We start from the raw sequence: 24,169 nt of genomic DNA on the forward strand, positions 1-24,169 counted from the left end.
TATGCCACTGTGGGGAGCTGGGGGCCCATGGGATGCTATAGCGGGCAGGGGCCCCCCTGTGATGCTGCAGGGTGGATGGGGGGGCGCTACCATAATCCCGCTCTGGTGCCCCAATGCACCCTGGGAGGGTCCCCTCGTGGCCTCCCCAGCTGCTGGGGCTGTTGGTTCTGAGCTCCTAGCCATTGATGGGGCAGGGGGGATGCATGCGGGGGAGGGGGCACTGGGCTCATGGGACCCCACTCCCCTCCACAAGCTGGGCTGGAACCCAGGAGTCCTGCCTCCCACCCCACCCCACCACTGTCTCTCTCCTCTAACGGCTAGTCTCCACTGCCTTCCCAGACCTGGGGATAGAACCCAGGAGTCCTGGCCCCGCTCTGTTTAACCTTGGCCCCTCAGGTCCTGGGCTCAGAGAAGGAGGGGGACAGCCCTGGGGGTGGGGGGAGTCCTCAGCACTAGGGTGGGAACAGAGATGCCACCTCTGGGCTGAGGCTGAAGAGGGGAATGTGCCCCCAACCGACCACCCCACAGATATTCTATGAGCTGGGAGAGGACAGGAGTGTCTAGTGGTTAGAGCGTATGTGTGTGGTGGGGGGGATAGGCTGGGAGTCAGGACTCCTGGTAGCTAGTCCAGGCTCTGGGAGGGGAGTGGGGGTTAGTGGTCAGAGTGGGGGTGGGGGATAGATTGGGGGAGCCCCCAGGACTCAGGGAGACAATGGCCTGGATGCCTGCCCCACTGCCCCCCCAGGCATTGGAGGGAGACACTGGTTCATGGGCCACACAAATGCCCAGTTCTGGCCCCTCTGCCCCATGGCAGGTTCATCCTGGGGCGGGCGGAGCCAGTGGAGGAGGCTGCAGGGTTTGTGCCAGAAGGCCCTCGCCAAGGGATAGGTGACACAGAGCTCGCCAGCCACCCCGGAGCAGCGCCCACCCTGACCTGGAAAGGGGCACAAGGTCTGGGGCAGCCCCACAGCGGAGCTGTTGGCGGGGGGGGGGGTTCCCACTGGTGCCAAGGAGGCTGGGGATCCTCTTTGGGCCATCTCAGCTGGGGGGTGGTGGTTCTCAGGAAGGGGAGTTTGGGGCAGCAAGGGAGTGTGTATGGGGGGGGTTTCAGTTGGGGGGGATTTGGGATGTTGGGATGACAGATGGTGTTGGGGGGGCCTACAGCTGGATCCAGACCCTCAGGCCTCAAATGGGCTGAACCAGAACCCCCATGCTGGGCTGGGTGGCGGATCAGAACCCCACGGCCGCTGCCCCATGGGTGGGTGGGGGTGACGCCGCCATGACACCTTTGGCCTGTTTCCTCCGGCCTGGCCCGTGTGAGCCCAGCCTCACGTGAATGCAGCTGGTCACACCAGCCCGTACAGAACTGGCAACGCCCGGCCCCGTGGGCAGCTGGATCGGGGCCAGGGCTGCGCAGGAGGCCTGGCGTGGGGCCGGAGCAGAACCAGGAGTCAATGGGGCATGCGATCCAGGTGGCACGTGGCGGCTGGGGGAGAGGGTCTGATCTGGGAGGCGAGGGGGGGCTCAGAACTTGCACCTGCAATAGTGATTAATGCTGTTTATGGGTGGGGGTGTCCCTCGATTTCACCCAGCCAGGCTGATGGGTTCCCCCGCCCGATCACCAAACCACGACACCCTCCCACTTTCCAAGTGCAGGGAGGAGCCGAATGCCCTGGGGGGTGAAGCACCTGAAAAACTGGAGGCCCGCACGTGGGGGGTGCAGTTGGGGGGTGGTGTCATCTCAAGTGGGGTGTGGCTGTAGGTGCTGACCCCCACCCCAATTCAATCTTCCAGTTAGTGCCCCCATTCTGTGTTATGGGGGGGCACAGGGCAAGCAGGCTGAGCCCCGTCCAGTCAGTGCAGCAGATGGTGGTGGGGGGCATGTTTGGGATGCCCCCCCCGATCATGCAGGGAGGAGGGTTGTGGGGGGGAACAGGATGCTGCTACAGGTGCGGGGGGAACAATCGACCCCAGATAATGCAGCAGGGGAGGGCTGACTATGTAGACAACCCCCCCCCCACAATGAGACACCACACCAGGGGAGTGATATGTGCTGTACAGTCTTTATTATTACATGAGCACACGGTTGCTTTAGGACCCACTTGAGGGCTGGACACAGTGTGTCCCTGTTCCCCTGCCCCCCCCCCGCCAACATCTCCTGGGCAGCCAATGCCCCCACCTGTGGGGCCCTCTCATATACATGGGGGGCTCTGGAGTAGGAGGGGGCGGGAATTCACCCCCCCATAGCCAGCGTGATTAGGGGTTATAGCACCTTTCTTTGGGGGGGGTTATAAGGGATAATTTCCCCCCCCCCCACCATCCCCCTCCTTGGTTATCACCTGGCCCAGCCTGCGGAGGCACCGTTGCTGGGGACCCCCCCAACTCTCATTCTCCTATCTGACCCCCAGGCTGGAGCGGGGCTTGGAGACCCCGTTCCGTGAGGAACCCCCCCATGGCCTGAGTGGGAGGGGGGGCTGTCTCCCACTGGGAAAGGCGCCCCCTGCTGGTCCCTCTGCGGCAGGGGGGGTGTGTGCACAGGCCATGGGGCAGGCGTGTGAATGTGTTTGAGCAGGGTGCCCACGGCATGCAGGGTCCATTAAGGCTTGGTTGGTGGGGAAATATTTGGGGTGGGGGGTGAGACAGCGATGCCCCCCCCGCCCCCTCCCCCATGGGCTGTGTGAGGCCCCCAACAGCTCGATTTGCTCTCAGGGCAGCACCGGGCATTTGCATAGCGAGAACCGTGCCCATGGGGGACGCCCCCACCAGGGCACATGACGGGGGGGGCACTGCCATGATGATGTCCAAGATCACCAACACCCAGTAGGGAGGCGCGGTGCCCAAGGGTGGAGCTTGATGACATCACCAGGGCACTAGGCACCTTGATGACATCACACAAGCACCTTGATGACATCACACAAGCAGCCACGGCTTGACAACATCATCATGCCAGCACGGGGAGGCCGGGGGTGGGGGTGGGGGGGTGTTGAGCTCCCCAGGCTGGACCATGCCCTTGCAGCACCATTGGCTGCCTGTTGATGACATCACCGGACACCTGATGATGCTACAAGGGCTGCTCAGTGACCTCAGCAAGCCAGGCCCCAGATTGGCTCAGGCCAGCTGGTTGCCATGGTGAAGTATAAACCAGGTGTGGCCGGGGGGGGGGGGTGACAGGCCAGGAACTGCCCCCCCCCAAATCCCTGGCAGGCTCCAGAGCAAGCTCCCCACCCCCAGGGAATCTGGGGTCCAGTTAACCCTTTCCTGACTGGGGCCATGGCAAGGAACCTGGTGGGGGGGGGGGAGGGGGAAATCACAGTATTAACCCTTCAGTGTACGTGGTATTCTTGCGCGTATATATTATATATATATATATGTATAGATACTTTACACAGGACATGCCATTCACTGGGGGGATTACAATGGGGCACTGCCTTCACTCCCCCATGAACTGGGGGGGGTTCCTCCTGGCTCGGTGCCCCTCACCCCACCGATGGAAGCAGCTATTACGGGGGGGGGGGGCTTTGTGTAACCCCCATACCCACCCACCGCCCCGCACAAAAACAGACGAGAGTCCTTTTGGGGGCACGGCCGAGGGGCCCCCGACCATGTCTCCCAAAATTCAGGGGTGTCCCCCTGTTTTCCTGCAGAGCGTGTACACTCCGGGGGGGGGGGCATCCTGCCCCCCCCACACCCATTCTTCTCAGTGTCCCGCCCCATTTTTCTCCACAGCGGCAGGGGGTGGGACTTGCGGGGCAGGGGCCGCTCCCGCCGGCAGCATCACTCCCAGCGTCTTTGCCTCAATCAGGCCCTTCCGGGGGGGGGCCAGCCCATTCTTGGAAGCCTCAGGGCAGGGGACTTTGGGGGAGGGGGGCTTGGCTCGGGGCCCCAGGGTGGTGTGCTCCTCCACCACCTCCAGGATCAACTTCTCCTTGGGGGAGCCAGCCTGGTTCTGGGGGCACTTGGGGGGCTGCCGGCCCTGGGGCCCCTCGGCCTTCCTCTCCCACAGCCCCTGCCCGGCGGCGCCCCCCTGGGGCTCCACCACCAGAGGCAGAGGCCCGCGCGGCACCCCCTCTGCCTCGCCCCTCCTGCCCAGCTCATGCTCCTGCACCGGGCTCAACGCTTTGGCCGGGGGCCGGGCGGGAGCGGCAAAGGCTTCTTCGGTCTGAACCCCCTGGTGTCTCCTGACGCCCCCCGCCGGGTCGCGGGGACTGCCGGCCACCTCGGCGCAGGCCAGGCCTTCCTTGGGGCACGTCTGGCCCCCGCCGGCCGTGCCTGCCGCCTCCCCGGCTCCGAAGCTGAGGGCCAACTCCTGCCGGCCCAGCCGCCGGGCGGCTACCTGCCTGCCGGCCCCGTCGCCGGCCCCCGGGCTCTCGCCGTCCGACTCGGCCAGGCTCTGCAGGCCGGCCTCGGGGTGGAAGTCCTTGCGGTAGTCAGCATGCGTCACCTCCAGGCTGTGTTTGCGCACGGCCCCCTTCTTCTCCGAGCCCAGGGGCGAGCCCAGCTTCTCGGCCGACTGCACCCGCTTGAGCAGGGGTGAGCGGGGCGGCTCGGCGCTCTTGGGCCGGGGCCGGCCCACGGGCGGGGAGGAGTGCAGCTTGGCGGGGAAGCTCTGGGTGGTGTGGGAGCTGCCCACCGTGTGGCCGGGCAGCGGGGGGGGCGAGGCCTGGGTGGGCGAGGGGGTGTGGGCCAGGGGCGAGAGCGGGATGTTGCCGGCCGACTTGCAGCGGGCCGACCGGTACTGGCGGTGCAGCTTGGGCGACAGGCCGTGCAGGGTGCTGGGCCGGATGTGGTGGGAGGAGGTGGCCGGGGAGTTGGGGGTGCTGGAGGCTGGGGAGCTGCTCTGGGACGAGGCGCCTGCAGAGAGAGGAGACCGGGATGGGGGGTGAGATCCCGGAGTGGGGCGGCTCGGACCCCTGGAGACCAGGACCTCTTGAACGCCCTGGGGGGGCAGCCCGGGGGAGAACCCGTCACACAGCCCTCCCTCCCACAGCCTGATCCCCCCCTACTTCCTGGGGGGGAAGTCCTGAAGGAGCCCCCCCATGGCATACAGGCTGTGTTTCAGCCTGCTCTGGATCAGCAGAAGTGGGGAGAGCCCTGCCCCCACCATCGCTGGATTGACAGATGAGTGGGATGGGGCTCCCCCCGAATGGATGGATGGTTGGATGGATGGACAGACAGACAAGTGGGATGGGGCTGCCCCCCCGATGGATGGATGGATGGATGGGCAGACAGACAAGTGAGATAGGGCTGCCCCCCGATGGATAGATGGATGGACAGATGAGTGGGATGGGGCTGCCCCCCCCCCATGGATGGACAGACGAGTGGGATAGGGCTGCCCCCCGAAGGATGGATGGACGGACAGACGAGTGGAATAGGGCTGGCCCCCCGATGGATGGATGGACAGACAGACGAGTGGGATGGGGCTGCCCCCCCGATGGATGGATGGACAGACAGACGAGTGGGATGGGGCTGCCCCCCAGATGGATGGATGGACAGACAGACGAGTGGGATGGGGCTGCCCCCTGGATGGATGGATGGACAGACAGATGAGTGGGATGGGCCCCCCCAGTTCTCTTGGAGCACTCAGCTCACCCCATATCTCTAGTTGCTGGAGCTTTGGGCCTGGATCCCCCTTGCCCTTCTGCCCCCCTGCCCATGGGCACCGCCTGACGTGGGGGCACAGTGCCCGGGCAGGGGAGATGCCCCTTGACAGAGTCAGGGCGTGGAGCGGCTTGAACGGGGTTGGGGCACCACCTGGTGGAGGGAGAAGCCCGTGCAGCCCAAGGACGCCCCAGATGTTCCACCACCCCTAAATCCAGCCCCACACCTGCTCCCCCCACCCCCATGAGTGGGGGCAGAACCTGGCTCACAGACGCAGGAAGGCGGCTCTGACGCCCCCCACCTCACCTGCACCATGCCTTTTGGCATGGGGGGCAGGGATGAGGCGGTAACAGAGATCCCGCCATGTCCCTGTCTCCCCCGCTCCCCCCTGGTGATCCCTTGCAGCTGTGCCCTCCCGCCGTGCCGCCAGCCCCCACCTGCTGTGCCCCCTCAGCCATGCTCCCTGCTCACCCCATAGTGCCGCCCCATGGTGCCCCACCCCCAGCCCACCCCAGGGTGTCCCCTGTCCCCCAGTGCCCCCCCATGGTGCCCCACACCCAGTACCGAGGTAGGCAGAGTCGGGGGTGGCGCGCAGGCTCTGGGTGGGCGAGCGGGCACTCAGGCTGTGGGTGGGCGAGCCGGGCAGGCTGTCGCTGGAGGAGAGCGAGCGGCTGAGCGAGGAGAGGCTGCGGCTGGTGTGGAGCAGGTTGGCTTGTTTGGTGATTTTCCGGAAGAGCGAGCTGCGCTTCTTGCTGTGGGGAGAGGGTCAGTGCAGGGGGGGGATCCCCCGGCACCCCTCCTTCCCCCAGATCCCCCTCCTGTCCCCCCCGCACCCTTCTTCCCCTGCCTCGGCACCCCCTCCTGTCCCCCCCACCCCAGTACCCTTTCCTGCCCCCAACCCCAGGACCCCTCCCCCACACCCCGGCATCCCCTCCTGTCCCTCCCATCCCACCACCCATCCTTCCCCCCTGCCCAGGCACCCGCCCCTTCCCTCTGCCCCAGCCCCCCCCTCCTGTGCTCCCCCGGCACCCCTCCTTCGCCTGCCTCGGCACGGCCTCCTGTCCCCCCCACTGTGGCACCCCTTCCTGCCCTCTGCCGCCACGGCTCCCCCTTCTGTGCCCCCCCACCCCAGCACCTCTCCTTCCCCCGGCCCCGGTATGCCCTCCTATCCCCCCCCACCCCTGTACCCCTTTCTGCCCCCTGACACCCCAGCACCCCTTCCTGCCCCCAACCCCAGGACCTCTCCCCCCGGCCCCAGCACCCACTCCTGTCCCCCCTGCCCAGGCACCCCTTCCTGACCCCCACCCCAGCACCCTTCCCCCCCACTGCCCCAGCACACCCTCTTGTCCCCCCTAGCCCAGCACCCCTTTCTGTCCCTCCCACCCTGGCACCCACCTCTTGCCCTGGCCCCAGCACCCCTTCCTGTTCCGGGCCCTGCCCCCCCCATCCTCCCCACTGCCCCAGCACCCCCTCCTGTCCCCCCCCACCTCTCCTGCCCCTCCTTGCTGACACTCCTCTTGTTCCTCCGCGCCATCTTGGATTTGTAGCTGCTCTTGCGGGCCGGCCCGACGCGGATGGACGTGTTCTCGAAGGGCGTCGTGGTCACCATCACTTTGTTCCCGCTCTGCCATGAGAGACGGGCCACGTGAGTGGGGGGGGGGGAGCAGGAAACAACCTCCCGCCCCATCCCCATTAGCCAAGGCCTGCCTCTGGCCCGGGGCCGTGTGGGCGGCACCTGGGGGCACAGTTGGGCTCCATGCGCAACGGTGGGGCAGGGGCTTGGCATCAGGCCCCTGTCCCAGCGTGCACTGATCCCCGGCGGGGCGCGAGGCCCCTGTCCCAGCATGCACTGCTTCCAGGAAGGTGTGTGAGGCCTCTTTCCCAGCATGCACCGCTCCCCAATGGGGCACAAGGCCCCTGTCCCAGCATGCACCGCTCCCCGACGGGGCGCAAGGCCCCTGTCCCAGCATGCACCGCTCCCCGACAGGGTGTGAGGCTCCTTTCCCAGCATGCACCGCTCCCCGACGGGGCGCAAGGCCCCTGTCCCAGCATGCACCGCTCCCCAACAGGGTGTGAGGCTCCTTTCCCAGCATGCACCGGTCCCCGACGGGGCGCAAGGCTCCTGTCCCAGCATGCACCGCTCCCCAACAGGGTGTGAGGCTCCTTTCCCAGCATGCACCGGTCCCCGACGGGGCGCAAGGCCCCTGTCCCAGCATGCACCGGTCCCCGACACTTACCTTCAGGATGAGCTCTACCACCTCCGTGTGCACCAGCCCGTGCACCGGCTCCCCGTTGACGTGGGTGATGAGGTCCCCGGCGCAGAGACCTGCCTCGTGGGCGGGGCCCCCCTCCTCCACGTGCTGCCGGGCAGGGGGCAGGTGTCAGGGCTGGCCCGTGCTCCTTACCCACAATGCAACGCCCCAACCAAAGGCGCAGGGCCTCACCCAGAATGCAACGCTCCACCCAGCGCTGTAGAGCCTTTACCCACAATGCACCTCCCCGCCCAAGGATGGTGTGAGGACCGTACCCAGAATGCCCTGCCCCCAGCCTTTCCCAGCATGCACCGCACCCTCAGGAAAGTGTGAAGTCCTTTACCCAGCATGCCCTGCCCCCAAGTGGGCACAAGACCCCTCTCCCAGTATACCCTGCTCCCCTGTGGGGTGTAAGATCCCTTTCACAGCATGCACTGTCCCCCTTGGGGCACGGGGCCCCTCGCCCGGCCCGCACTGCCCCCCATGGGGCACGGGGCCCGTCGCCTGGCCCGCACTGCCCCCCATGGGTGCGGGGCCCCGTCGCCCAGCCCGCACTACCCCCCCCATGGGTGTGGGGCCCCTCGCCCGGCCCACACTACCCCCCCTCATGGGTGTGGGGCCCCTCGCCCGGCCCGCACTGCCCCCCATGGGTGCGGGGCCCCTCGCCCGGCCCGCACTGCCCCCCATGGGTGCGGGGCCCCTCGCCCGGCCCGCACTGCCCCACCCATGGGGCACAGGGCCCGTCGCCCAGCCCGCACTGCACCACCCATGGGTGCGGGGCCCGTCGCCCAGCCCGCACTGCCCCCCATGGGTGCGGGGCCCCTCGCCCAGCCCGCACTGCCCCCCATGGGTGCGGGGCCCCTCGCCCGGCTGGGCCGTACCCAGACAATGTGGTGCACGCTGTAGACGTTGCTGTCGCCCATGTAGACGCGGATGGCACGCAGTGTGAAGCCGTACTTCTTGCCGGAGCGCTGGATGGTGATGGGCGAGCGCAGGATGGTGACGGCGGGCGAGTAGTCGCGGCTCGGCGAGGAGTCCCGCGAGGACGGGTTGGAGGAGAGGGAGCGGGGCGACATGGGGCTGGCCAGGGGGGAGCTGCCGTGCTGTTCCACTGCAGAGAGACGGGGTGAGTGAGACCAGCACGGCACCCCTGGGGCCCTGCCAAGAGAACCCAGGAGTCCGCTCTAACCAATAGGTCCCACTCCCATCCGAGAGCCGGGGATTGAACCCAGGAGTCCTGCTCTCCAGGGCGCAGGACCTCTGGGGATCATGACAGGCAGCTTGGTGGGGTTAGGAGATATCAGTGCGGGGTACCTGTGGGGATCATGGTGGACAGGGCGGGAGCCCAGGGATACCTGTGGGGATCATGACGGACAGGGCAGGGGGGGCTGGGGGGGTACCTGTGGGGATCGCGACGGACAGGGCAGGGGGGGCTGGGGGGTACCTGTGGGGATCGCGATGGACAGGGCAGGGGGGGCTGGGGGGTACCTGTGGGGCTCGCGATGGACAGGGCAGGGGGGGCTGGGGGGTACCTGTGGGGCTCGCGATGGACAGGGCAGGGGGGTTAGGAGGTATCAGTGCGGGGGTACCTGTGGGGATCGTGACGGACAGGGCTGGGGGGTACCTGTGGGGATCATGACGGATAGGGCGGTGGCCGAGGCAGACTTGATGACCTTGCCCCCCGCCCGGGCGCTGCGCCTCTCGCCCGCCGACTCCCCGGACAGCTGCTGGTGCCGGGCGCGCCGCAGAACCAGGTCGCTGGTGGCCTTGGGGGTCTGGGGGTCCACGTCCTTCGGGGCCTGGGCTTCGCCCCCCTTCACTCTATCGCCTGCGGGGAGAGACACAGAAACAGGGTGGGGGGGCACTGGAGGGTCTCAGCCTCCTCCCTGACCCCCCTGCCACCTGGGGCGGGGCCATGGGGCAGGGCAGCCCATGGTTCCTTACCCAGAATGCACCTCTCCACCCCACACAATGGTGGCACCATTACCCAGCATGCACTGCTCCCTCAGCATGGACTTTAGGGCCCTTTCCCAGAATGCACCTCTCTCTGCCCCCCCATTACATAGAGCTGGTACCCACAATATACTGCCCCCCCAAAGCTTTCCAGCCTGTTACCCAGAATGCACCTCCCCCTGCTCTGCCTAGTGGGGCCAATGAACAGGGGCAATTACCCACGGCGAGGGGGAAGTTACCCCGGTTGGGGGGGGGGCGATGCCACATTTAACCCTTTGCCTGGCTCCCCTCCCTCCTTGCTGGGAGCCCCAGGTCCTACCCACCAGCCTCGGCGTCCCTGGGGGCAGCGGGGTCCCTGGCTCCCCCCGTGGTCCCGTCCTTGCCCTCGGCCTGGGGGGCAGCCGCGGGGCCCCCGTTCTCCCTGGCGGGGCCCCTGGCCCGGGGCTCGTCATCGTCCTCCAGCGGCGCGGCGAAGCGGCTGGTGTCCATGAGCGCGGAGAAGCGACGCCGGGCGCCCAGCGGGGGGCTCGACTCACTCTCCAGGCAGGTGTACTCCGAGGCCGAGAGACGCTTCCTACAGCACACGCATGGGGTGGGCGGGTGAGGCCCCAAGGCCCTCCCGGAGCCGGGAGAGAACCCAGGAGTCCTGGCTCCCAGCTCCCCCCCCCCAACCACTAGACCCCCCCGCCTTCCCGGAGCCGGGAGAGAACCCAGGAGTCCCGGCTCCCAGCCCCCCGCTCTAACCATTAGACCCCACTCCCCTCCCAAAGCTGGGAATAGAACCCAGGAGTCCTGGCTCCCAGCCCCCCCTGCTCTAACCACTAGACCTCCCCCCCGCCCTCTCGGAACCAGCCTCTGCCAGAAGGTCTCTGGGACTGTCCCAGCAGGGGCGCTGCAGGCTGGGATGAACTGCGGTTTCTGGGGGAGAGCCTGCCCAGCCCCCTCCTGTCCCCCTTCACCTCTCTGGGGAGCCCCCCCCCACGCACAGCTCTGGGGAGCCCCCCCCCGACTCACAGCTCCGGGGAGCCGCTGCGCCAGCTCTTGTCCCGCAGGGTGAAGCTGCCCAGGCCTTCGCGCTTGCTGAGCTTCTCGTCCTTGTGCTTGTTGCTCTGGTCCCGCTTGGGGACGCCCGGGCCCTTGGGCTCGTGCTGGGAGAGGTGCTCCATGCTGCTGTACACCTGGGGGGGGCGAGGGTCAGGGCAGGCGTCGCCGGCCCCACTGATCGCACACGCTCCCCCAGCCCCCTGGATCGCACACGCTCCCCCGGCCCCACTGATCGCACACGCTCCCCCGGCCCCCTGGATCGCACACGCGCCGCCGGCCCCCTGGATCGCACACGCTCCCCCGGCCCCCTGGATCGCACACGCGCCGCCGGCCCCCTGGATCGCACACGCGCCGCCGGCCCCCTGGATCGCACACGCACCGCCGGCCCCACTGATCACACACGCACCGCCGGCCCCACTGATCGCACACGCATCGCCGGCCCCCTGGATCGCACATGCACCGCCGGCCCCACTGATCACACACGCACCGCCGGCCCCACTGATCGCACACGCGCCGCCGGCCCCCTGGATCGCACACGCTCCCCCGGCCCCCTGGATCGCACACGCGCCACCGGCCCCCTGGATCGCACACGCACCGCCGGCCCCACTGATCACACACGCAGCGCCGGCCCCCTGGATCGCACACGCATCGCCGGCCCCCTGGATCGCACACGCACCGCCGGACGCACTGATCACACACGCATCGCCGGCCCCCTGGATCGCACACGCACCGCCGGACGCACTGATCACACACGCACCGCCGGCCCCCTGGATCGCACACGCTCCCCCGGCCCCCTGGATCGCACACGCTCCCCCGGCCCCCTGGATCGCACACGCACCGCCGGCCCCCTGGATCGCACACGCATCGCCGGCCCCCTGGATCGCACACGCACCGCCGGACGCACTGATCACACACGCACCGCCGGCCCCCTGGATCGCACACGCTCCCCCGGCCCCCTGGATCGCACACGCGCCGCCGGCCGCACAGCTCGCACATGCTCCCCCAGCCCCCTGGATCGCACACGCACCGCCGGCCCCCTGGATCACACACGCGCCGCCGGCCGCACAGCTCGCACATGCTCCCCCAGCCCCCTGGATCGCACACGCACTGCCAGCCCCCTGGATCGCACACGCGCCGCCGGCCCCACTGATCACACACGCACCCCCAGCCCCCTGGATCGCACACGCGCCGCCGGCCCCCTGGATCGCACACGCTCCCCCAGCCCCCTGGATCGCACACGCACCGCCGGCCCCCTGGATCGCACACGCATCGCCGGCCCCACTGATCACACACGCACTGCCAGCCCCCTGGATCGCACACGCGCCGCCGGCCCCACTGATCACACACGCACCCCCAGCCCCCTGGATCGCACACGCGCCGCCGGCCCCACTGATCACACACGCACCCCCAGCCCCCTGGATCGCACACGCGCCGGCGGCCCCCTGGATCGCACACGCTCCCCCAGCCCCCTGGATCGCACACGCTCCCCCAGCCCCCTGGATCGCACACGCACCGCCGGCCCCCTGGATCGCACACGCATCGCCGGCCCCACTGATCACACACGCACCGCCAGCCCCCTGGATCGCACACGCACCGCCGGCCCCACTGATCACACACACCGCCAGCCCCACAGCTTGCACACATGCTCCCAGTCCCACAGATCTTCTATGTGCCCCCAGACCCATGGCTCGCACACACGCCTCTGGCCCCACAGATCACACACACGGCCCCACGGATCGCACATGTGCCACGGATCCCACCCACGGACCTGGCCCCACAGGTACAGCTCCCATGTCTCCAAGTCCAACAGCTCACACAGGTCCCATGCATCACACACACCACATAGGTCTCACACACACAAACTCCTCCTGCACAGCCACAGCCGCAGGGGCCCCGGACGGGGCAGCCCTTTGCCCTCGAAGTTACGGGGTCCCACCTTGCTGAACCTGGGGGAGCAGGACGAGAACTGCCGGATTTCCACCGGCTCATCCTCCGTTGTGTCGTCGTCGTCGTAGGAGTTGATGTGGTGATACTTGTCCGAACGAGCTGGAGGGGGAAGGGAGATATAAACAGCCCCTGCGCCCCACCCCAGAGGTGGCTGCATCTCAGTGTTGGACGAGGGGTGCCTGATCCTGCTTCATTCCCTGCTGCTGAAATGCCCCCCCCAGCACAATGAGTTTGCAGGCTCTCGGCACGGCTCCCAGCAGGCTGGGCGCCCATGGCACAGAACTCCTCTCCCCCGACTGACGTTAATGGGACCCCAGAGGGACTAGGGATTGAACAGGCCATGGAGACCGAGGTCCCTTCTGCCCCCGGCCAGACACGCTGCCCGTGGGCATGGAGCGTGGGCAGCTTGCCAAGCCACTGACTAGGCAGAGAACACCAGACCCAAAACCCCTTCAAAAGAAATGGGAATGTAGAGTGCCCTGGTGGCAGCATGGAGGATTGACAACCTCCCCGCCCTGCCAGAGCTGGGGATAGAACCCAGGAGTCCTGGCTCCCAGCCCCCCTGCTCTAACCACTAGACCCCACTCCCCTCCCAGAGCCAGGATAGAACCTGAGCCCCCAGGCCCATGGCTCTAGATACACGAGTCTCTTGAGTCCCCATTCCCTGAGCTCCGGACCCCAGGCTGGCTCATGCTTCGGACATGGCGGGCTGCCCGGGCAGTGCCCTTGGTGGGGGGGGGCAGGAGCGGGGGATATGGGGGGTGGCACTTGCTGTCGAAGTAGCTGGTGTCCTCCTCCGACTCCAGGTGGGGGATGAACTCGGCTTTCTGGCGCAGCAGCCCCGCCCAGTCGAGCTCCTTGAAGAAGTTGTGTTGCTTCACCTCAAAGGCGCCACCTGCAGAGACCGACCCCCGCCGGGGCGGGGTGTCAGGGGGGGAAGCCCTGGGGGCAGGGCCCTGGGCTGGGGGCAGGCAAGGGGGAGACCGGGGAGCAGGGCCCTTGGCTGGGGGCAGGCAGGGGGGAGCCTGGGGAGCAGGGCCCTTGGCTGGGGGCAGGCAATGGGGAGACCGGGGAGCAGGGCCCTTGGCTGGGGGCAGGCAATGGGGAGACCGGGGAGCAGGGCCCTTGGCTGGGGGCAGGCAAGGGGGAGCCCGGGGAGCAGGGCCCTTGGCTGGGGGCAGGCAGTGCTGCTCGGGCCCATGGCTGCTGGGCACCAGCCCGGCTATAGTGGCCAAAGCCTGCCATCAGCACGGGGTCACTGGGGTCGGGTGCGGGCACCTGGGGCGGAAGGGACTCTGGGGCATCAGAGATGCGGGGGGCACAAGGCTGGGGGGAAGGGGCTCTGGGGCATCAGAGAAGCGGGGAGCACAAGGCTGGGGGGTTACACCACGGCATTAGCTGAGCGGGACCCATGGCTGCAGCAGGTCCATGGTGCAATGGTCCTGGCCCCGGGCCCGAGAGCCCGTCCCCAGCTGGGCCCTGTGGGGGGAGCCAGGGGGGGCAGCGTCTTACCGGCCCCCAGGCGGACGAGCGGGTCGGTCTGCAGCAGGCAGGAGACGAGGTGTTGGACGTCCATGGGCAGGGCCTCCTCCCCGTCCGGCCACAGGATGTCGTCTGGGGGGGGGGGGGGGGGTTAGATGGGGGCAGGGTCAAAGCTGGACCCCAAACTCAGCCCCACCCCCGACCCTTCCCCCCCCAACTCAGCCCATCCCCAAACTCAGTCCCACCCCCAACCCTTCCCCCCCAAACTCAGCCCCCACCCCCAACCCTTCCCCCCAAACTCAGCCCCACCCCCAACTCTTCCCCCCCAATCTCAGCCCCATCCCCAACACTTCCCACCAAATTTACACTGTCCCCTCCATGAACCTGCCCTCACACTTTCCCCGAGCCTGAGGATGTCTATGTCCCCCGCGCCCCCACCTACCACTGATGACCTGCCCGAAGAGCTCCTCGGGGGTGTCCCCGAAGAAGGGCACACAGCCCACCAGGAACTCGTACAGGATGATGCCCATGGCCCACCAGTCCACCGGCTTCCCGTAGCCCTGCCGCAGGATCACCTCGGGTGCGATGTACTCGGGGGTCCCACACACCTGCCCGGGAGCGCCCGTCAGTCCTCGGCTAGTGCCCCCAGCCCCCCACTGAGCCCCCCACCCCGTCAGCCCTCAGCTAGTGCCCCCAGCTCCCCATATACACTAAGCCCCATCGGCCCTGGCCTAATGCCCATCCCCTGCCTGATCCCCCCCATCCCCCATCAGGGGCCCCTGTAGCTCCACCCCTATGGCCCCGCCCACTGCAGCCCATCCCCCATGGCCCCCCATCCCCTGCCCCATGGCCTCACCTGCTTGTCCAGGAACTCGCGGGCATCCTTCTCGATGTGGCCCTCGTATAGGTTGGTCGTGAGGCTCATCAGCCCCATCTTGGAGAGGCCGAAGTCCGTCAGCTTGATGTGCCCCATGGAGGTGATGAGTAGGCTGGTGGGACAGTGACAGGGAGCCCCTGAGAGTGGAAGCTGGGGAGGGGGGATTCTGGGGCCCCCACCCCGCTCCTGGGTCCCAGATCACCACATTGCATGGCCCACCCCATCCTTGGGAGGAGCTGGGGGGCCCCAGATGGGGCTGAGGGAGGGGGATGAAAGAGCAATGGAAGAAGCTGCCTCCTTTCGCGAATAGAACCCAGGAGTACTGCCTCCCAGCCTCCCGCTCTAGCCACTAGGCCCCACTCCCCTCCCAGAGCTGGGAATAGAACCCAGGCGTTCTGCTCCCCGCCCCACAGGCTCCGTACTTGTCGGGTTTGAGGTCACGGTGGACAATGCCATAGTTGTGCAGATACTCCAGGGCCAGCACGGTCTCAGCGAAGTACATCCGTGCCAGCTCCACGGGCAGGGCCCCAATGTTCTTCAGCAGCGTGGCGCAGTCCCCACCTGCCAGGGGAGCCAGGGAGACCCTGTTTATTCTGGGAGGAGGGTTCCCCTCGTACTCCTAGAGCAGGGAGCATTCTCGAGCCCTGTTGATGGTGGGGTGCATGGAGCCCCAGACCCTCTCCAGAAATCTCAGCTTCCAGCCCCAATGTACTTAGATACTCCTGGGGGAATTCTGCACCACTGCGCACTAACTTAATTCATGTGCCATGCATACTTTTATTGTTTTCCACAGAAAATAACTTCTGCTGGAAAGTTGCTGCAGTTCCACCTTTTGCCCACCAGAGGGCGCTGTGGTGCTAGAACAGAGCAGCTGCTCCCAGCCAGCCCCAGCTGCAGATGGGGAAGAGAAAGAGCCTGCAGTGCCTTCTTCACCACACCTGTCGGGCCAGGTCAGGAGACAGGGGATATGGGCAGACAGACAGTGTTGGGCACATGGGGCTGCTGGGAGGTCACAGTTAGGGAATCATAAGGACTAGTGGGGGAGGACCAGCTGGGGCAGGGGCTGAATGGGAGTGGAGGCACAGGGCCACAGGAGGAGGGGATGCAGGGCCACGTGGGGGAAGAGGGTTGGCTGAGTGGGGGCACGGAAACACATGGGGACAGGAGCGGTGCAGAGACATATGGGGATGGGGGGAAGGGGTATCCGAGTGTGGGGTGGAGGGTCACATGGGGACAGGGGCTGATGAGCTTGATGAATGGGAGAAGCTAGGGGTCAGCCAGGGTCTGCATGGGGGAAGCTCCCCAACAATCCCCCCCCCAAAAAACACCATTTCATACTTTTCCCACCCATATCCAACAACCCTCCAAGTTCACACCCAGGCTCCTTCCCAGTAATGACTTCCCTCTCCCTCAGCTTCTTCGTTACCCCTGACTCCTCCAAGCCTTTTGCACTGCTTCTAAGAGGTGTGGGAAATACGGTTCTGTACTGTAGTTAAAATGAATTATTACTCAGAGTTCTGTATTAATATGCCTAGTAAGGAATCTATTTGTCAAAAAACATTTCGTGACTCCTTTTTGTTGCCTGTATTGTTACAGACATACACGCTGAGAGGTATTTTGAAATAACTTACCAAAATAATTGAAACTGGTGTGATTATATTGTATTATTTTGACAAATGAAATATGCAGAATTTTGTAGAATTTTAAAATATTGTGTGCAGAATTTTATTTTTTTGGCGCAGAATTCCCCCAGAAGTAACTAAAATAGCCTCTCGGTGATGTTGGGTTCTCACCATGGGATGCCTGTGCCAAGAGGATGTGAGGCAACCCATGCACGTGCAGCTTGGCATGTCACAACTTCACCCCAGTAAAACGCAACACGGTGCTGTCACAACACACCACTGTCCTGTCCCAAGAGAATGGCAGGCACCCTGGCACGCCACAGTGCTGTCCCATCACAATACCACACAAATCCACCCCGTTGGGACACGACACTGCCCCATGATGCCACAATGCCACCCTGCCGCTCTAAACCACGGCGCCATTAGGACAGAACATGGCCCTGTCGTGACACAGCAATGCCATGTCCTGCCACGAGTGTTCCCTGGCCTGATAAGGTGGCCCTGTCGTGACACAGCAATGCCATGTCCTGCCACGAGTGTTCCCTGGCCTGATAAGGTGCTGCCCTGTCATGATGCAACATCTCCCCATCACATCCCCTCATTACAATACAACTCCACCCCATCGAGATGCAACGCAGACCCTGCTCCGTCATGACCCAATGTCACCCTGTCCCAACACCCACCCTCCAGCCATGACATGGCATCACCCCGCTGAGCAGTCAGCACATCATGCCACGCCACTATGTCATGCTGCACCACCCCTGCAGAGGCCGAATGGCCCAACACGCCACCACGTCACGACATGTCCCATCATGCAGAGACAGCCCAGCCCGACACACCACCACCATGTCGTGGCCACATCACTGCACAGAGAGGGCAGGTCACAAGATGACACCACCATGCTGGGACGCGTCACATTGCTATGCAGAAGGGGCACCTCACAACACAACGTCACTGTGTTGTGACACGACACGCTGCTAAGGAGCCCTACCACATCACAGCACACCACCACCATGTTGTGACACAACACACTGCTAGGCAGCCCCCACCGTATCACAACGCAACGCCATCAGGTTGTGACACGACACGTGCTCGCCAGCCCCACCAACGTGCAACAGTGCTGGATGGGCAGCAGAGCCAGTTTCAGGGCTGCCGTTGGTGTCCCCTCCCCAGGTGGGCCGGGCCGTGGCCCCCCACCCCAGGCGTGCCCACCCCCCGCCCTCCAGCCCGCCGTACCTTCCACGTACTCCATGACCATGCAGAGGTGGCGCTTGGTCTCAAAGGAGCAGAACATGCTGACCACGAAGGGGTTCTCGGCGAAGGTGAGGATGTCCCGCTCCACGAAGGCCTGCTGGATCTGGTTCCGCAGGATCAGGTTCTGCTTGTTGATCCTCTTCATGGCAAAGCGCTGCCGGGTCTCCTTGTGCCGCACCAAGTACACGGCCCTGAAACACAGAGCAGCGCTCGGCTCCGGCCCCAGCCACTGGTGCCAGGTGCGGACCCAGGAGTCCTGGCGCCAACCCCCCCACTCCCCAACTCTAACTGCTCCCCTCCTGGGGCTGGCGCAAGAACCCAGGAGTCCTGGAGCCAACCCCCCACTCCCCAACTCTAACCGCTCCCCTCCCAAGGCTGGCGCGAGAACCCAGGCTGACTCCCAGTCCTCCCCCACTCTAACCACTTAACCTCACTGCTGGCTCGGAGCTGGGATAGAACCCAGGAGTCCAGTGTTCTCCCTTCCCCGCTCCAAGTCTCTGTGAGACTGGGGGCGGGTTTGGGGGTGCTGATCCCTTCCAGAGAGATCTCTCCTGCCTCCCCCACAACCCCCAAGGGGTGCAGGCCACTGCCGCAGGAGGGGCGTCAGGTCAGGGGTCAACCCCTCCCCCAACACTCTCTCACCCATAGGCTCCGTTGCTAATAAGTTTGATGGTTTCAAAGTCCCCTTCTCCGGGCGGTTTCTTGTGTTTCAGGGCAGCTCCCCGGCCCTGGAATAAATCACATGCATCACTGACGGTGGGGGTGGGAAAGGGGGAGCCCCCAACCCCCAGATCCACCCCCATGTCAGCCCTCAGGCCCCACCAGCTCCCAGCCCCCTGCTCTAACCACTAGACCCCAACCTGCCAGAGCACCAGGTACCTGGTGCTCCCATGCTGGGCTACCGCCAGTCGGGGCAGACTCGGCTTAGCGCCCGGGCACAGGGGGCTGGGGGTTGTGTTTGTGCGTGTAGCTGTGGGGCTGGGTGTCCCTGGTGGAGTGGGTCTGTGGGGTGTGTTGGGTTCTGGGTCTTTGTATCTGTGTGTGCGTGTCTGGGTCCAGAGTGTGTGTTGCTTCTGGGGTTGTGTATCTGTGTGTCTCTCTCTGGGTGGGTAGGTGTTTCTGGAGCTCTGTGTGTGTGTGTGTGTGTGTGTGTCTCTGGGGAGCGTGTGTGTTATTTCCAGGTTGTGCCCCTGTAGGGGGTGTGATTGTGGAGGGGGGATGGCTCTGTGGGGAGTGCTGTGTTTCAGGTGTGGTGTGTCTATGAGGGAGTGTGAGTGTCTGTATGTGTGTGTCTGGGGTGGGTTGTGTTGTTCCTGAGGTTGGGGAAAGTGTGCGTCTCTGTATGGGAGGATGTTGTTTCTCAGGCTGTGTCCTCCCGGGGTGTGTGACTGTCGGCAGCGTTAGGTGTTGTTTGTTTCTGGGGCTGTGACATGTGTGCTCATGGGGAGTGTGTTTCTGGAGTTGTGTGTCTCAGCAGGGGTGTTGTTTGGGGGGTCGTTTCTCTGGAGCTGCGTCTCTCCAGGATAGGTTGTGTGGGTTGATTCTGGGGTTGTGTCCCTCTAGGTTTGTGTGATTGTGCTGCATGCTGGTCTGTGTGTGTCTGGGGTGGACTGTGTTGTTTTGAGGGTTGGTTCTCAGACGGTGTGTGACAGGGAGGGATGTGTGTGTCTCCTGAGTGAGTTGTGTGTGTTGTTTCTGCGGTTGCCTGTGTGCGTGTTGTTTCTGGGGCTGTGTCCCTCTCGGTGTGTGTGATTGTGTTGCACACCAGTCTGTGTGTGTTTCTCTGTAAACATGTACAGGAGCGTGCGGGTGTCTGGGCATTGTGTGGCTGTGTGGGCGTGCAGTTGTGTTGCCTCTGTTGTGTGTCTGTATCTCTGGGTGGGCAAATGCATTTGTGTGTTAACAAAATGCCCCAGATGGGGCAGCGGGGACCTACCCCAAGCCCTTTGCCATACTGCCACCCAGTGGGACCCAGCGGGATTGCGCCCATTACAGCACCTCGGGCCAGGGCTCCCCCAGGGGACTGGGGCGGTTCTGACACACAGAAGGGCTGTTCCAATCCCCTCCAGTAGGCGGCAGCGGAATGGCGAGTCCCCCACATTATTATGGCCCCATCAGTAGAGATCCAGAGCTGTGGGGCACCAGACCCAGCCCTCAGACACCGCCCACCGCCCACAGCTCGGAGCCCTGATGGCCATGTGCTGTATGTATCCCGGGGTGGGGACTTACCTCCGTGAACTCATCTGTCTCGGGCGTGTTGGATCCACCACTGTCATGTTCCTCCAGATGCACCATGTCTGGGGGGGGACATCAGCTGAGGAGAGGGGCCACGGGAGCCAACGAAGGCAGGGCGACGCGGGCAGCCACACACACTCACTCACACACACACGCACACCCATGGACATACGCACGGGGATATACACGCACATTCAGTCCCAGGCGAGGCAGCTGCGTACACACGTGTGCATGCCAACATGAATGTAATCACGTATAGGCCCACACACAGACACATGCATGCAGTCATACAGGCACCCGCCCGCGGCTGCAAACGCACATGCCGTCATACATACACATATGCAGTCACACATATGCATGTAGACACATGCGCCGAGTTGCAAATGTTTTCAGACCCCCACGTGAATGCTAACACACACGCAGTCATAGAAATGCAAGTGCAGACGCATGCCTGCTAACGCACAGTCACACACCCACGTGCAATCACACACACACGTATGATAACACACATGTAGTCGCACACGTGCAATAACACACCCACGTGCACACTAACGCACAGAGTCACACACCCACATGCAATCACACACACACACGTATGATAACACACATGTAGTCACACACGTGCAACACACCCACATGCACGCTAATGCACAGAGTCACACACCCACGTGCAATCACACACACATGTATGATAACACACATGTAGTCGCACACGTGCAATAACACACCCACGTGCACGCTAACACATGTGCAGTCACACACCCACGTGCAATCACACACACACGTATGATAACACACATGTAGTCGCACACCTGCAATAACACACCCACGTGCATGCTAACACACGTGCAGTCACACACCCACGTGCAATCACACACACACGTATGATAACACACATGTAGTCGCACACGTGCAATAACACACCCACGTGCACGCTAACACACGTGCAGTCACACACCCACGTGCAATCTTACACACTAAATGCTAACACGCACAGTCACACACGCACCCACAATCACGCACACATGCATGCTAAGACACACATGCCATCACTCACACTTGTGCAATGGCAACCCGCCCGCTCGCTAGCACAGGCCTGGCTGCAGTGGGCACCAGTCCCCATGCCCCCCTCCCCTGCTGGGGTTACCTGTGAAGGGGTCGCGGGTGAGGCCCAGCTGGCTGATGATGTAGCGGGGGATGTCCGTCTTCATCAGGTGTCCCTCCTTGGCGTGATCCTCAGCCGCCTCCAACAGGTGGTAAAACTCCTCGGGATTAAACTCCTGCAAGACACCGGCAGGGCCACCCAGCCCCGTCACTAATGGGCAGGCAGGGGGGCCACACCCCCAGATAGGGACCCTGCAGGCTGGGGAAACACCCCAGGGCTCCCCTTGTGTCCGAGAGCAGGCACTGGGGAGAGGTGCCCCAACTACGGATCTGCACACGAGGAGGGCGGTTACTAGGTCAGCGAGCAGGGTGGGGGTGGGAGCAGGGCACTGGGGCTCTGCCTACACACCTGTTCCTGCTGGCAGACCAGGGACTGCCAGCCGGTGGGCACAGGGACCAGGGACTGCCAGCCAGGGGCACAGGGACCAGGGACTGCCAGCAGTCTGTATGGGCGTATCAGGGGTGGGTATGTGAGTGAGTGTGTGTCAGGCAGTTCTGTGCACGTGTGTAACAGGCGTTTGTGCCTTTGTGTGTTTCAGAGGTGTGGGTGTGTCAGGTCAGGCCTTGCAGGCATTTGTACACACTTGTGTTGGGGGGGGGTGTTGGCGTGGCTCTGTATCTGTTTCAGGTATTAGTGCGTGTCTGTTTCAGGTGTGTGTGTGGGGGGTGTATTTGTGTTTCAGGGATTTGGACGTGTGTTGGTGTGTGTCTGTTTCAGGTGTGTGGGGGGGGGGGTGTCACGTGTGCGTGGGGTGTACTTGTGTTTCAGGGGTGTATGTGTGTTGGGGTGTGTAGCATGACAAGGTGGGTGAGGAAATATCCTTTTTTGGACCAACTTCTCTTGGTGAGAAAGACAAGCTTTCGAGCTACACGGAGCTCTTCTTGTGTGTCTGATGTTGGGGGGGGGTGTGGTGGTGTTTCAGGTGTCTTTGTGCGGGGGTGTTAGTGGGTGTATTTTGGGTGTTTGTAAGGGGACTCTCTCTCACACACACACACGGCTGTGTCCTTTGTCACCGTCTCAGAAGCTGCCAGACCCTCCCCCTGGCTCTCCCCGCCCCACGTCCCCGGGTGAAGCGGGGGTCACACACTGACTGGCGAGGTAGACGGCTGGGGCTCTTGGGGTGCAGGGCAGAGGGGCTAGTTACATGCCCTCCCCCAATTCCCAGCATCAAAACCCCATGGCGGGGTGAGGGGGGGAAGATCCCCGTTGGAGGATGCCTCTGCCTGTCTCTGTTGCCATGACGGCCCTCTAGCAACTGGGCAGCGATGGCTGTTGCCACAGCAACAGGCCGCATCAGCAACCTGCCTTGGCCAATGCCACACCGCCCCCTGCTGCCAGCTTGCTCGCCATTGGGCCAAGGCAGCAGCCCAGTCACTGGCTAGCTCGTTGTTGTCAGGGTAACCGGCTGGGTGCCCTCGGATTGGCTGGCATGGGTGCCAGGTTTGGGGATGGCTATGGGGCAACATAGACAGGTAGGGGCAGGCATAGGGGTGTGAGTGGGGGAGCTGGGGGGCAGGCACAGAATGGAGTCAGAGGGGTGGGTAGAGTGGGGGTGGGACTGGGAAAAAGGACTCCTGGGTTCTCCCCTGGCTCTGGGGGACGAGCAGGGGGGTCTAGTGTTTAGAGCAGGGGCCTGGAGACCAGGACTCCTGGGTTCTCTCCCAGCTCCGGGAGGAGAGCGGGGGTTAGTAGGCAGAGTAGCGGAGCTGGGAGCCAGGACTCCTGGGTTCTCTCCCAGCTCCGGGAGGAGAGCGGGGGTTAGTAGGCAGAGTAGCGGGGCTGGGAGCCGGGACTCCTGGGTTCTCTCCCAGCTCCGGGAGGACAGCGGGGGCTAGCAGTTAGAGCTGGGGCTTGGCATAGGATTTAGGGTCAGAGCAGGGATGGTAGCAGCATGTCACTCTGACGGGCAGCAGGGCTGGGAGCTGGGTGTCCCAGAGCAGAGCCCCAGACCCTAGCGCTGGGGGCAGCAGAGTGGGGGGCAGCTGCCCCCCCACCATGCTCCCACCCCCCTCACCAGGCACTCCAGGAGCCGCGCCGGGCGAGAGATGATGATCAGAAGCTTCTTCACCAGCTGGGTCACGAAGGCGACTTCCAGGCTCTCCGAGCGCTCGTAGGCCTGGGGACGGGGGAGAGGGGAGGTGAGAGGCAGCCCATGCCGGCCCTATGTCCTCGGCCTGCCCCAGAGAGCCTGCCCTCCTGCCCCGCCCCCATCACCCTACAATGCCCCTAGCCACCACCCCCCACGCCACTCGCTTCACCCCCAGGGCCCTCATCATGTTCCCCAGCACCCTCCTGCTCCCATCGCATCCCTGTGACCCCCATCACAGCCCCACTGCCCCATCACCCCCCACCCCGCTCCTGTCACAGCCCCGCTGCCCCACCCCGGTCCCGTCACCCCCCATCACCCTGCTCCCCTCACCCCACTGCTCCACACCCCCTGGCAGCCCCCCACCCCCCGCTCACGTCCTGCAGCAGCTTCTCCATGTTCTCCTGCAGCTCGTAGAAGTAGATGCTGGAGATGAGTCCCTCGCGGGCCTTGGCCAGACAGTCCCGGGCCAGCTCGATCACCTGGTGGTGGATGAAGCTGAGGGCCCCGTCGGCCAGGGGAAGGACGCTGTCTGGCTCGAAGGCCGTGACGAAATCCTGCAGCTTCTCCTCCATCTGCGCCGTGGCCTGGCCGGGTGGGAGATGGGGAGATTCTACTGAGCCGGCACCGGGGGTCAGGGGGAGTTTACCCCAG

The 24,169-nt window shown here is 64.6% G+C and overlaps 1 protein-coding gene across 2 annotated transcripts in view; it reads right to left on the minus strand.

Annotated features, from left to right (window-relative positions):
- Positions 1–2,044: 2,044 nt before the first annotated feature.
- Positions 2,045–24,169, minus strand: part of MAST1 (microtubule associated serine/threonine kinase 1) — a 43,490-nt gene continuing 21,365 nt past the window's right edge. For both annotated transcript variants that reach the window (XM_073318462.1, XM_073318461.1), the window contains 20 exons: positions 23,893–24,102; positions 23,444–23,545; positions 21,412–21,544; positions 20,259–20,326; positions 18,672–18,757; positions 18,012–18,220; positions 15,576–15,714; positions 15,133–15,265; positions 14,719–14,884; positions 14,307–14,408; positions 13,567–13,689; positions 12,784–12,893; positions 10,818–10,981; positions 10,127–10,377; positions 9,475–9,678; positions 8,732–8,961; positions 7,836–7,958; positions 7,086–7,222; positions 6,163–6,350; positions 2,045–4,851 (listed from right to left, as the gene is read on the minus strand). In XM_073318462.1, coding sequence (XP_073174563.1) covers positions 3,698–4,851; positions 6,163–6,350; positions 7,086–7,222; positions 7,836–7,958; positions 8,732–8,961; positions 9,475–9,678; positions 10,127–10,377; positions 10,818–10,981; positions 12,784–12,893; positions 13,567–13,689; positions 14,307–14,408; positions 14,719–14,884; positions 15,133–15,265; positions 15,576–15,714; positions 18,012–18,220; positions 18,672–18,757; positions 20,259–20,326; positions 21,412–21,544; positions 23,444–23,545; positions 23,893–24,102 — 4,032 coding nt within the window. In that variant the 3' untranslated portion in view covers positions 2,045–3,697. The remainder of the gene's footprint in view (positions 4,852–6,162; positions 6,351–7,085; positions 7,223–7,835; positions 7,959–8,731; positions 8,962–9,474; positions 9,679–10,126; positions 10,378–10,817; positions 10,982–12,783; positions 12,894–13,566; positions 13,690–14,306; positions 14,409–14,718; positions 14,885–15,132; positions 15,266–15,575; positions 15,715–18,011; positions 18,221–18,671; positions 18,758–20,258; positions 20,327–21,411; positions 21,545–23,443; positions 23,546–23,892; positions 24,103–24,169) is intronic.

This window comes from Lepidochelys kempii, chromosome 20 (genome assembly GCF_965140265.1).
Source record: "Lepidochelys kempii isolate rLepKem1 chromosome 20, rLepKem1.hap2, whole genome shotgun sequence".
In the NCBI taxonomy this organism is placed as follows: Eukaryota; Metazoa; Chordata; order Testudines; family Cheloniidae; genus Lepidochelys; species Lepidochelys kempii.